Here is a 14169-nt window from a genome sequence, read left to right on the forward strand (position 1 = left end):
TTTACAATGGGGGCCCCCAAGCACCCTATACATAACAATTGATACGGCGCACCAAAACCTGCCAATGGCAACTACAGCGTCAGAGGTGTAAGAAGGGAATGGGGAACAGTTTGTTAATGATTACCACTATTCAAAGTATCTATAGAATTGATTATTATGAGCACAGTACCAATAGAGAGCTAATACTGTAGTTGAGTGAGGGCCCTTCTGGGCCCCGATGCGGTCGCTACCTCTGCACCCCCTATTGCTACATCCCTGATCACTGATAATCCGATATACTAGCTAACCTCTGTTCACCTGAGTAGAGTGTAGTGTTAGGTGTAACAGTAACACTTAGAGGACTAGGCCTCAGTGCAGCAAGGGGTACTGCACAGATTCCTTCCGCAGACCTGAGCTCTCCAAGACGGGAGGAGTCAGACTGACAGTAGGAAGGACAGACTGGAAGTAACCTTCAGGAGGAAGGATTATTAACAGAGCGAGGAACCGCCTCTAACAGTAAGGTCGGTTCTCGAGGTCGGACAAGCCAGGTCGTACACACACGGACAGATAAAGTACAAGATCAGGAGGCAAAGGCGGAGTCAAAGTACAGGCAGGGTTCAGCAACGGGGTATCAGATATATCGGGGTACAAAATCAGGAGGCAGAAGCAGAGTCAAGGAACGAGCCGGGGTTCGGCAACAGAGTATCAGAAATATCGAGGTACAAGATCAGAGTTCAGAAGGGTAGTCAAGGCAGGCAAAAGTCATAACAGATAATCACAATCAAACTAGTACTTTAGCTATCAACAGAATCTAGCTAAGTGTAGGATTACAGCTCCAGCTGGTCCCGGCACACTTGCGGATCTGACTACGGATCTGGGTGCTCCCACATATGTGATCGCACGCCAGACAAAGAGCAAGTGAACAACCAGCAGTATATATACTCTAGGACCTTTCCAGGACCTCCCTAATTGCTGGTCCAATGAGAGCAGTGGAAATTGTCAGCTGACCCAGCTGATCAGCCGACTCCCTTCTAACAGTTATTTAAACTCTGCCTCTGTGCTCGCGCGCGTGTAAGTCTGAATCTTGGTGGACCATCAGTCCCAGCCACACCAGTACTGTCATGCAATGTATCTAGTGCGGGGGCCGCCTCTGATGCGGATTCCGCCGTTACCAATGCGGATTCCGCCACACTGCCTATGCGGCATGCGGCGTTTTTTCCGCGTTGTGACGCCATGCTGGACGCGGAAACAGCCGCCTCACCTTGAGAGACGGCGGCCTTTCCGCGTTTCCTTACAATACCCCCCCCCCCCCCGAGGAGTGGACTCCGGACAACTCCCACCAGGTTTCTCGGGGTGTAAGGCATGAAACTCCCTCACCAACTCATCCGCATGCATACGGTTCCCAGGTACCCATTGCCTCTCCTCGATGCCATACCCTTTCCAATGTACGAGGTACTGTAGCGAGTTTTGTACCTTGCGAGAATCTAATATTTTTTCCACTTTATATTCGGGTTGGGTATCTACCAACACGGGAGGAGGAGGAGTTAGACCCACCTGGACTGCTGGTTTAAGGAGGGACACATGAAAAGATCTTATGCCCCGCATGCTGGACGGAAGATCAACGGCATAAGTGACGTCGTTGATCTTTTTGGTCACAGAAAACGGACCCACAAACCTGGGGCCCAATTTGGCAGAAGGCTGCTTCAGGGCCAAGTGACGTGTGGACACCCAGACTAAATCCCCTGGCCGAAACCTCCATTCCATGGAACGTCTCTTGTCTGCTTGACCCTTTTGACTTTGGAACGCTTTCTCCAAATTATCTCTAACAATTCCCCAATTGTCCCTGAGTGACCTCTGCCAATCCTCCAGCGCTGGGAACGGAGAAGAGGCAACTGGCAAAGGGGAGAACTTGGGCGACCTCCCTGTCACAATCTGGAACGGGGAAAAACCAGAAGAAGAACTCTTTAAATTATTTTGCGCGAATTCTGCAAAAGCCAGAAACTTCACCCAGTCATTCTGTGCCTCCGCAACGTAACATCTTAAGAACTGTTCTAAAGATTGGTTATTTTCGTTCAGTCTGCCCATTGGTCTGTGGGTGGTAGCCTGACGAGAAAGACAGCTTCATGCCCATTTGGTGGCAAAATGCCCTCCAGAATTTAGAGATAAATTGGACTCCCCGATCGGACACAATGTTCTCCGGAATGCCGTGCAGCCGGAAAATGTGGATGATGAATAGGTCAGCCAATTCTTGGGCCGAGGGGAGTCCTTTCAAAGGCACGAAATGGGCCATTTTGCTGAAGCGGTCGACTACCACCCAAATGACCGACATGCCTTCAGACCTGGGGAGCTCACCCACAAAATCCATGGACAAGTGGGTCCATGGTTCACTCGGGGCGGGCAAAGGCTGTAAGGTACCGACAGGTGCCTGCCGGGAGGGTTTACTTTTGGCACATACCGCACATTCCCTGACATATTCAATGCAGTCTGTTGCCATAGAAGGCCACCAAGCACACCTGGCAATCAGATCCTGCGTTCTGGCAGCACCAGGGTGACCAGCACTCTTATGGGCGTGAAACATTTGTAAGACCTGTAGACGAAAAAACAGTGGGATAAACAAGACCCCCTGCGGTTTTCCCTCAGGGACATCCTGCTGAAAGGGACCCAAAACCTTTGTCCAATCCTCCCAGGTCTCTGTGGCTGCTAACACCAGCCTCTGCGGGATGATGGACTCAGGAGCGGGGGGCTGTGCTGTCTCTAATTCGAAACATCTGGACAGGGCATCTGCCTTGATGTTTTTGCTGCCTGGAGTGTATGTGATAATAAATCTGAACCTCGTAAAAAATAACGACCAACGGGCCTGTCGGGGACTTAGTCTCTTAGCCCCCTCGATGTATTCCAGATTCTTGTAATCAGTATACACTGTGATCGTGTGTTCTGCCCCTTCTAACAAGTGGCGCCATTCTTCAAATGCCAATTTAATGGCCAGAAGTTCCCGGTTGCCTATGTCATAGTTTTTCTCTGCCGGTGAAAACCTCCGAGAGAAATAGGCACACGGTTGCAACCTCCCCTGCAGCCCAGAGCATTGAGACAGCACAGCCCCTACTCCAACTTCTGAGGCATCTACCTCAACAATGAATGGGTAAGAGGTGTCTACGTGTCTCAATATGGGTGCAGAGCAAAACTATTTTTTTAAGTGAGAAAAAGCTGCCACAGCCTCAGGAGACCAGTGGTTGGTATCTGCCCCCTTTTTGTGAGACTGGTAAGAGGGGCAATCATCGTGGAGTATCCCTTTATGAACCTCCTATAGTAATTTGCAAAACCTAAAAATCTTTGCAGGGGTTTCAACCCCACTGGCTGTGGCCATTCCAGGACAGCTGTGACCTTGGCAGGATCCATTGACAGACCTGAGGTGGAGATCACATACCCTAAAAATGTGACAGTGGTCACCTCGAAAATACATTTCTCCACCTTAGCATACAGCATATTTTGCCTCAATTTGTCCAACACGAATTTAACGTGGGCCCTGTGCTCGGGGAGGTTGTTGGAATAGATTAGTATATCGTCAAGGTATACTAGTACAAATCTACCCAACACCTCCGTGAATACCTCGTTGATTAATTCTTGAAAGATGGCTGGCGCATTGCACAACCCGAAGGGCATCACTAAGTACTCGTAATGCCCGTCGGGAGTGTTGAAGGCCGTCTTCCATTCATCACCCTTTCTAATGCGGACCAGGTTGTATGCACCCCTCAGATCTAATTTTGAAAAGATCTTAGCGTTCGTGACTTGCGTAAATAAATCGTCTATCAACGGTAACGGATAACGATTCTTCACCGTGATTTTATTCAGGCCACGGTAGTCGATGCATGGTCGCAGCCCTCCGTCTTTTTTCTTAACAAAAAAGAAACCGGCCCCTGCAGGCGACCGGGAGGGGCGAATTAACCCTTAGGCTAAATTGTCATGAATGTACTCCTGCATCGCTATTTTCTCTGGTCCAGACAGATTATACAGGTGACCCCTAGGGGGCATACAACCGGCACGGAGATCGATGGGGCAATCGAAAGGGCGATGAGGAGGTAACTTGTCAGCAGCCTTGGGACAGAATACATCCGAGAACTCAGAGTATTGCTCGGGAACCCCCTCCACATGCAACTTGGTCTGACCTAAAGTCACCTTCCCTAGACACTGTTGGGAACAGAAGTCTGACCAACTAGTTAATTGTCCTGTAGCCCAATTAATCTGTGGCGAATGGAGGTGCAGCCAGGGCATTCTTAAAACAATTGTGGAGGTGGTCATGTGTAATACAAAGAAACTTAGACTTTCGTTATGCAGAACCCCAATAGTGACTTCCACCTCTGGTGCCTGAGACAGCGGACGGTTCCTTTGCAGCGGGGAGTCATCCACAGCAGTAACCTGTATAGGTGGGTTTACTGGGGTGAGCGGAATGCCCAACTTTTCTGCGAACTCTGAGCTCATAAAGTTAGCCGCGGAGCCTGAATCAACAAAGGCCTCTGTGGCTTCAGATTTGTCCCCCCATGTAATCATACATGGAAGGAGCAAACGTTTTTCGTTTAAGGGTATGAGCTGGGCACCTAGGGTGCTACCCCCTACCACTCCTAAACGGTAGCATCTTCCCGGCTTTTTAGGGCAGTTCTGTACTATATGCCCCCCTTCAGCACAGTACAGACACAGCTGTTCGGTCATTCTCCGTCTTCGCTCTACCTGGGTCAATTTTGACCGAGCAATCTGTATCGGCTCGGATGGAGGCAAGACGGGAGAAGGTGAAATAGTAGGAGGTGGAGTCACTGGGACCGTAGTGTAAGATACCCCTCTGACACGGGAACTACCCCTGGTCTGTTTTTGGTAGCGCAACCTGCGGTCGATTCGGATGGCCGCTGAGATGGCCTCATCGACTGTTCTGGGCTCGGGCTGGCTTAACATCAAATCAGAGACCTCATCGGACAGCCCTGACAAGAAACGATCTAATAGGGCATAAGTGTCCCACCTGGCTGTAACTGACCACCTCCTAAACTCGGCCGCGTAATCTTCGACCGGACCTTCGCCTTGACGCAAAAGCTTGAGCTTCCGCTCAGAAGTCGAAGCAAGGTCCGAATCGTCGTAAATTACTGCCATAGCTTTAAAGAATTCCTCTACAGAGGTAAGAGCTTTGTCTCTGGCGGGCAGGCTATATGCCCAAGACTGGGAGTCGCCGGACAACAAAGTCTTTATAAACGTGACCCTCTTGGTCTCAGTACCCGAAGATTGGGGTCTCAACTCAAAATAGGACAATACTCTACTCCTAAAATTCCGGAAGTCAGATCTGTGACCGGAAAAGCTTTCAGGTACAGGCATACGTATGTCAGAGCTAGGAGAGGATCGCACATGATCCACTGATGTCTGGAGGGTTTGTACAGACCCTGATAGGGCATCAATAAGGGTCATGTGGGTGCCCAGTACTTGATTGATGTTGTCCACCGAAGTGGCAAGTACACCCAGACAATCAGTGTTTGCGTCCATTTTGTATTTGGTCTGGCGTTCTGTAACGATCGGTGAAGCACAGAGAGGATCTGATTACCAGTGATCTGCAGAATCACTGGGAATACAGATGTATACCAGATTATACGTGATCTGCAGTATCACTGATAATCCGATATACTAGCTAACCTCTGTTCACCTGAGTAGAGTGTAGTGTTAGGTGTAACAGTAACACTTAGAGGACTAGGCCTCAGTGCAGCAAGGGGTACTGCACAGATTCCTTCCGCAGACCTGAGCTCTCCAAGACGGGAGGAGTCAGACTGACAGTAGGAAGGACAGACTGGAAGTAACCTTCAGGAGGAAGGATTACTAACAGAGCGAGGAACCGCCTCTAACAGTAAGGTCGGTTCTCGAGGTCGGACAAGCCAGGTCGTACACACACGGACAGATAAAGTACAAGATCAGGAGGCAAAGGCGGAGTCAAAGTACAGGCAGGGTTCAGCAACGGGGTATCAGATATATCGGGGTACAAAATCAGGAGGCAGAAGCAGAGTCAAGGAACGAGCCGGGGTTCGGCAACAGAGTATCAGAAATATCGAGGTACAAGATCAGAGTTCAGAAGGGTAGTCAAGGCAGGCAAAAGTCATAACAGATAATCACAATCAAACTAGTACTTTAGCTATCAACAGAATCTAGCTAAGTGTAGGATTACAGCTCCAGCTGGTCCCGGCACACTTGCGGATCTGACTACGGATCTGGGTGCTCCCACATATGTGATCGCACGCCAGACAAAGAGCAAGTGAACAACCAGCAGTAAATATACTCTAGGACCTTTCCAGGACCTCCCTAATTGCTGGTCCAATGAGAGCAGTGGAAATTGTCAGCTGACCCAGCTGGTCAGCCGACTCCCTTCTAACAGTTATTTAAACTCTGCCTCTGTGCTCGCGCGCGTGTAAGTCTGAATCTTGGTGGACCATCAGTCCCAGCCACACCAGTACTGTCATGCAATGTATCTAGTGCGGGGGGCCGCCTCTGATGCGGATTCCGCCGTTACCAATGCGGATTCCGCCGCACTGCCTATGCGGCATGCGGCGTTTTTTCCGCGTTGTGGCGCCATGCTGGACGCGGAAACAGCCGCCTCACCTTGAGAGACGGCGGCCTTTCCGCGTTTCCTTACAGCAGGAGAGGAGAAAGAGATTTAGAAGTAGACTACACAGCAGGTAAGCCTGACTAGTGTATGATTATTTTGACTTTTTATTTTAAGTTCAGGTTCTCTTTAAGGGACATTTTCTACGACGATGTAGTCATGTAGTTCATTTTCCAAATTTGGAAGAATCTTGAAAAAATATTCATCCTGGGGGTAAAAAAAGAAAAGTAAAAATGTTATGTGCATTATTTTACTATTTGTTTCTCATTAAAAGATAGTCACATACGTATATATATATATATCTGAAGGCAGCAAAAGGAATACAGTTCAGTAAACTAATAATGTGGCCAATAAATCACTCTTCATTAGATAAAAAAACAACATAGTTTGGAATTTACCAACAGTTGAAATTTACTGTAATAGATTGAACTTTGCCTTCATGATTTGATGTTTTACATACAACACTTGAGTCCTGCTGGACAGCCCTATTGGCACATATAAAAGCTTGTAACTGTCTAACTTCATTAAATAAGTAATCAAAAATGATTAAAAACCCCTATGTCAGGGGTGGATCAAAAGTCAGGCCAAGTAAATACTTGTGTACACTCAGTCAGTGTGGGGGTCTTTGCTTATCCCCCTCCACTCACTAGTCTGTACCAGAGTGGGGTGTAGCTATCCTACAGTTGTAGAGTGCTTATAAGCCCAACCACAGATGGTGGATATCGTGAATAGGTGGAGACTGCCCTAACTGTGTGCTTTTCATTAGCAGCCTCCCAAGCAGTGGTAATTCACGTTGTTATCCAACATTAGATGGGAGATGGTATCACATCATATACATAGTGCTGTACATAAACCTTAACATGTTTCACCCAAATGGCTCAGAAGGTGCTGTACATATTTACACATGCCATACAATCACTTATTCCCCCACCACAATCACGTAGTATCCCCCATCTTAACCACTTACCTACCAAATGTTTTTACCACTTCAAGACCAGAGCAATTTTCACATAATGCACCTCCCATTCATTCGCCAATAACTTTATGACTACTTAACACACTGAAACGATCTATATATTATTTTTTGCGGGACAAACTAGGCTTTCTTTGGGCAATACTTTTTGCTAAGAATTATTTTATTATATATGCATTTTCCAGGGAAGAAGAAGAGAAAAATTGCAAAAATGTATCATTTCTTAGTTTTCAGCCATTGTAGTTTAAAAAAAAAAGTGCTATTGTAAGTAAAACAGTCAAATTTTTTTGCCCATTTGTCCCGTTTATTTCAACACCTAAATTGCGTCCCTAGTACAATGTATGGCGATAATATTTTATTTGGAAACAAAGGTGTATTTTTTCAGTTTAGTGTTTTTTTATACTATAAACATAATTATAGGCTTTTATTTACAAAAGCAACATTAATATATCGACATAACATACATATTTAAAAAGTCCCTAAGGTAACTATTTATGGGGAAGGGGTGGAAAATAAGTACATTTACAACATACTGTTTTGTTTTATATTCTTTGTTTTTCAATCAATGAAATTCGATTCCATTTGGTCAAATATTTTTTTTTTAATTCTTTTCGAAGTACCATACACTTTTGATGTTTGATTTTTCTGAAAATTACAGAAAAACCATCGAATATGCAGAAAAAGTTGTTTTATCTAGGTGTATCTTCTTATACAACCTACCATGCACTACACAACTTCTCAATTACTCAGACGTTTCCAACATTTCCGATAAGATATTTATCAAAAAAACTGAATAATTATTCGATTTTTCTTGATTTGAAAAAAAAAGGATTATTTTTAATTTAAACTCAATTGGTTTAATTGTAACTTGTATGGGCACCATAAAGATGTGTCCACACACAATGCATTTTTTTAAAATATCTTTTCAGTTAAAAAATTGCAATCATTTTTTTCTGACTGATTGTTTTTACCCAATTATGAAAAAAAAAATGTGAAACTCAGAAAAAATTGCTTGGGCCTGTATATCATGTAGTTGACAAATCTACCCTACACCATTAAATTTTCATTAAAATTAATCACAAAAATTCAACACTCCTGATCTTCTTTCATTAATTAAAAACTGGAAAATCAGATTTCTCGAATTAATGAAAAAAGCTTTCGATTTTTCGGGCCAACCGATAGTTTTTCTTGAATTATTATAAAAGCGGTATCGTCACCATAAAAATCAAGTTTCAACAGCAACTGGTCTGAGTGTATTAAGTGATAAAGATGCTAATCCTGCATTCAAAACTTTCAAAACTTGTTCTGCTGTTATGATTTGGAGTTATGACATACTTAAGGAGCACTGGCCCTTTAGTAGTCGGTGCCAAAGAATTGCATGCGGGAGGTTCTTTTTATCTATAATGTATTCCTCCTCTTTCCTTTATTTCCCTGCCAGCTGCTTATCTGAAACCTAATCCCCTACTCACTTGTGTTTACAAGCAAGGCTGAGGCGACTCAGCGATTGACGGAGACAAGAAAAAAAGTAAAGGGCAGAAATGACATCACGAGTTAGCCTTCACTGTGGGCAAAAGACATGGCCCCCACCACTAGCAGAATTCTCGTCATTTACTATATAACATTCACTGAAATCAAAACGTGGACAGTATAATACATGTGTTATGTAAGTAGATCAAGTATTTATCTACTTATATATGTGTTTTTTTCCCTGGCATTGTATGGCTGATCCTACTGCTTTAAGGCTGGGAGCACACTCGTCTGTGTAGAAAACCATGAGTTTTCTACTATGTACATTTCTGTGTTTTTCACTTGTTTGCCTTTTTGTATGCATTTGTGTGTGTGTTTTCCACCCTCCATGAGGTGTTCATGCATTTGTGTTTTTAATAATCAGCCTTTTTAACCATTGAAAAATTACAGTATAGCTTTTTACTTATGTGGGAAACACATTTCAGCTCCCTAGGAAAGCAATGTCTGTTTATCGCATGCAAATTTCATACAGAAACGCATGCAATATTCATAGGGGATCAACAATTAGTCAATATTAACGATAATCTGTGACAGCAATGTAAGAGAAAGGAAATTGACAATAGATTTTACTCTAGAATAAATGTGCATTTTAACATATGCATAAACATGCATTTTAAGTTTTGCTATTCTTTGCAGTAGTGGTCCTTTAAAGAAGACCAGTAGCGAGAGGCATATGGAAGTTGCCATATTTATTTCCTTTGAAACCATACCAGTTGCCTGGCAGCCCTGCTGATCATTCTGGCATCAGAAGTGTTTTAATCACATCTGAAACAAGCATGCAGCTAATCTTATCAGATTTTTGTAAAAAATGAATTATCTGCTTGCTGGTTCACAGTCTGTCTAAAAGTATTAGAGGCTAAGGATCAGCCGGAATGCCAAGCAACTAGTATGATTTAAAATGAAATGAATATGTCAGCCTGCATATCACTCTCACTTCAGTGTCCCCAACCCTGTCCTCAAGGCCCACCAACTGTACGTTTTGCAGGAAACCACTCACAATAACAGGTGGGGTAATTAGTGTTGCAGCAGAGCTAATTAACTACCTCTGTGAATATATACAATACAAGCAGTGTTGGTGGGCCTTGAGGACAGGGTTGGGGAACACTGCCTTAAAGGATACCTGAGGCCAATCTGAAAAAGAAAGGCTTTACTCACCTGGGGCTTCTTCCAGCCCCTAGATGTGTGTCTGTCCGGCGCCGAAGTTCTACTCTGCTCCAGGTTGCTGACGTCCCCACTGTAAGACCACAACTGGGTCATGGTCTTCTGTGTGTGCGCGCCTCTTGTGATCACGCTCCCATACTTGAGAGCGCTTGTGCAGTTCATAAAAATATGGACTGCGCAAACGCAGGGCCCTCCTGAGCATGGGAGTCCGATGACATGACACAACATGCGCAGAAGACCACAACTCAGCCGTGGGTTGGGATATTACAGAAGGGACGGTGGCAGCCTGGCTGGAGCAGAACGAAACTTCATCTGGGGGCTGGAAAAAACCCCAGGTGAGTAAAGCCTTTCTTTTTCAAATTGGCCTCATGTATCATTTAAAGTTAAATAGTAACGGTTTAACACATTGCCAAACCAAACGAGGATGCGAGAGTTGCTACACTGAAACGGCTATGATCAGATATGGTGGTGATGCCACTTTCCATTTAAGCAGCACACTTCTGTCTTTTATAACATGAAGTAGCTTGCAAAAGATGTATGCAATAGAAGATTTACATAAAGAGAAATATGTAATCTAATGATTATATTGGGGGATTTAATGATGTCACATACTTGACATCTGCATAGTGAACACACTCCTAAACCATGAGATAATGCAATTGTTTTTACTTGGAAAGCACTGTAAACAGATACATTATGCTGACCTCAAAGATGATGCAAAATTATGCCACATGCCACTCCTATTACATCTGCCATCTTTCATAATATTCCTTCTCATTGTAGATTTACATGCAAGTAAATATACTGCCAACTATCCAATTATCTCACAAACAGGCCCTCGGTCAATTCACTTTGGCCCATATGAAATTAACTTTTTCTGTTATGATTTTTCCTAGGTGATCTGTTCACACTTTGCGCTATATGCAATTCTCTTTTTCAGCTGCGTTTTCTCCTAGGAGATAATTTTTCATCTTTGGTTTTAAATAACTTTACAGCACTTTTCAACTAAAAAAGTACTAAAAAGTAGGTGAAAAGGTACTATCAAAATTATTTTGAGCATTATCTTGCTTTCTGGAAGCTTAAAAGGCATTTTATTCTCGAGTTTAAACATATAATCTAGGAGAAAACTCAGGAGAAAAAGTGAATTGCATATGGGCCCTTATCAATAAAATGCTCTTTAAGCCACCAGAAAGAAAGAAGATACTCAAAAATAGTAGTACTTTGTAACCTACTTTTCTGTACTTTTTAATTGCAGACTGCTGTAAAGTTATTTTAAACAGAAGACGAAAACATATCTCCCGGTGGAAAACAACGGAGAAAAAGGGAATTGAATAGGAGCCACAGAGTTGGCGTGCATGTTTCTCTCTTTATATTTTTCCGGGAGGCATTAATATATCCATTCTATAAAATCCTTTCCCCTATACTGTACATCCTGAAGCATCCATTTTAAATTAAGAAATAAATAAATGGTTATTTACAAAAAGTACTAAGCTGTGAACTTTGTAAGACCATGAAATTCAGCTTAAAATAACTAATTTGTGAAAATGGCTAGGGATGAGCAAGCACAGCTTCATGAGAAACGCAACTGTACCCACTTGTGTCTGAAGAGGTGGATGTGGCATAGAGGGTTATTTAACCCATGTGACCACCTCTTGACTTGCTCTCCATGCTGCGGTGTATCCTCTCGACACTTCCTCCTTCACAGCGAAAGTTCTGACTTTGAAGAAAGAAGTATCTGGATAATGGAGTACAGAGTGTAGCACCATGACCAAAGGTCATACAGCTAAATTAACCCTCACTGCTGTGGCCACCTCCTCTGACATGAGTGGGTACAGTTTAACTTTTTGCAAAACTGTGTTCACTTATCCCTAAAAATTACTTCTATAGGAACATTTACAAGTAGTTTTATGATGATATTACCTTGATATTTTTTAGGGAGTCTCCTGTAAAATCCAAGTAATTATGTGGCTCAGGAATTCTTGGAAGGCATATGTTCAATATCCTACATAAAGAAAAGGTATAGAGAATTATGAGTAATGTTTCAAAGAATCGATAAGTTACAAAAGTGTACCACTGTCTCTATAAATAACAGATTTATTTATACAAATAACCACACACTACACACATATATATTTTCCTTTTACAAATACCTTTTCTGCTTTCAGTATTTTGTTTATTTTTATATAGTACCAACATCTTCCATCGCACTGTGCAATACACAACACAGTAATGTGCCTGTAATCTAATTCTAATATCTAGCTGTGATGTGATGAAGGTGTGAGCTAGGGTTGGAAGATCCTCTGAATGAATTGGGTGCTTAATTTTTGCAATATTCCTTAGGCCTATCTGATGGTCACTGAGTTCCCTACCCTCAGTGATGTTGATGTGTCTGGAGCTGCTTTGCTGCTAGGAGCTGAGCTCAGACTTCAAGAACCTCAGTCTTGTCAGCGTTTATTTTAAGCCATTTGGCATTCATTAACTCCTGAAATTAAGCATCTGGTTATGTTTGGAATGGGGTTGGTCATGTCTGGTTTGAATGACAAATATAGCTGGGTTTCATCAGCATGGCAATGGTATGTCAAACAATGTTTTTGGATTATTTTTCTGAGTGGCAATGTGTATGTGGTGAACAACAAAGGGGATAGTAACGAGCCCTGGGGCTAACCATATTTTAGTGGTACAGTGTTAGACCAGAAAAGTCCCAAGACTACCCTTTGTGTTTTGCCAGCCAGGAAGAAGGACAACCATTTGAGGACTAAATCATCAATGCCACAGTACTCTTGCAGCCTGTTAAGCAAAATTTCATGACCAAGTGTATCAAAAGCTGCTGAGAGATCAAGCACATCCATCAGGATGGAACACTTGCTTGGTCTCTGGCCATGAGCAGATCATTGCAAATCTGGACAAGGGCTGTTCCACATCTGTGGTGCTTGAAGCCATATTTTAGGAGGTCACAGATATTGTTCCTTGAGAGCCTGGCTTCCGTTTAGAGACAGAGATGGCCCAAACTTCCATTTTCGCGTTTTCGAAACTTAGAATCTTGTCTGTTTGTAAAATTGGCACAGTCAGAGTGCCTTCAGTACTCAGAACATAAAAAGTCTTACACTAGATAGCATTTAAATTGGTCATTCTGATCTAAGACGTAGACAAAGGACAAAGCTCCTTATGTAGCACACATAGTTAACCCTTTCAAATTATATGTTGAACTACATCCGACATTGGCCTTTTCCAGAATAAGTCCAATGTTGGACATAATTTCAAACAGTCCAAGGCTAGGTTCGCACACCAGCTTCTCCAAAGAGCCAAAAGGTAGTTTTATTTCACCATAATGTGTAAACACAGAGTATGACAATTGTTTCGGGGCCACAAAGGGTCCCCTTCCTCAGATAAGTGCAGACAAACATTTCACTATGAAGTGCACACTACATTAAATACATACCAAGACTAAAGCAGGTCAGCCCACTGAAGCAGGGCACACACCCACTCATTAGAATATCTAAACATGTAAACATGTACTCCATGGGGCGATCAATGCTACTAATACATATTAAACACAACCTAAACAACTGTGCACATCATGTATACAATGCCCACTAATGGGTCTCCTGGCAAACTTTTGCTAATAGCATATGATAGTTCTAAATGTAATGCAAACCAATGCTGTCACTCACCAATGTATTTAAATTGATTGGCTGTCCATTCCCGCCACAGGAGATCGCTCATGCTGCCCACCTTAACCCTACTACGATACCGAGCGGCCGGAGCTCGTATTGCGTACTTCCGGCACGCTCAGCTGCGTCTGACCAATCACCGAGCCCGTGACGTCAGGGCATTACAGCAAGTGCCAGAGAGCCGCTAACCAGGAAGGGGTGTGTCGGACGAATGCTTGTGAGATCCAATAGCTAGG

The 14169-nt window shown here is 43.5% G+C and overlaps 1 protein-coding gene across 7 annotated transcripts in view; it reads right to left on the reverse strand.

Annotated features, from left to right (window-relative positions):
• Window positions 1-6695: 6695 nt before the first annotated feature.
• LOC137546917 (interleukin-5 receptor subunit alpha-like) overlaps window positions 6696-14169 on the reverse strand; it is an 89875-nt gene continuing 82401 nt past the window's right edge. For all 7 annotated transcript variants that reach the window (XM_068269949.1, XM_068269954.1, XM_068269955.1 and 4 more), the window contains 2 exons: window positions 12183-12264; window positions 6696-6808 (listed from right to left, as the gene is read on the reverse strand). In XM_068269949.1, the coding sequence (XP_068126050.1) occupies window positions 6731-6808; window positions 12183-12264 (160 nt within the window). In that variant the 3' untranslated portion in view covers window positions 6696-6730. The remainder of the gene's footprint in view (window positions 6809-12182; window positions 12265-14169) is intronic.

This window comes from Hyperolius riggenbachi, chromosome 2 (assembly GCF_040937935.1).
Source record: "Hyperolius riggenbachi isolate aHypRig1 chromosome 2, aHypRig1.pri, whole genome shotgun sequence".
NCBI classification, from domain to species: Eukaryota; Metazoa; Chordata; class Amphibia; order Anura; family Hyperoliidae; genus Hyperolius; species Hyperolius riggenbachi.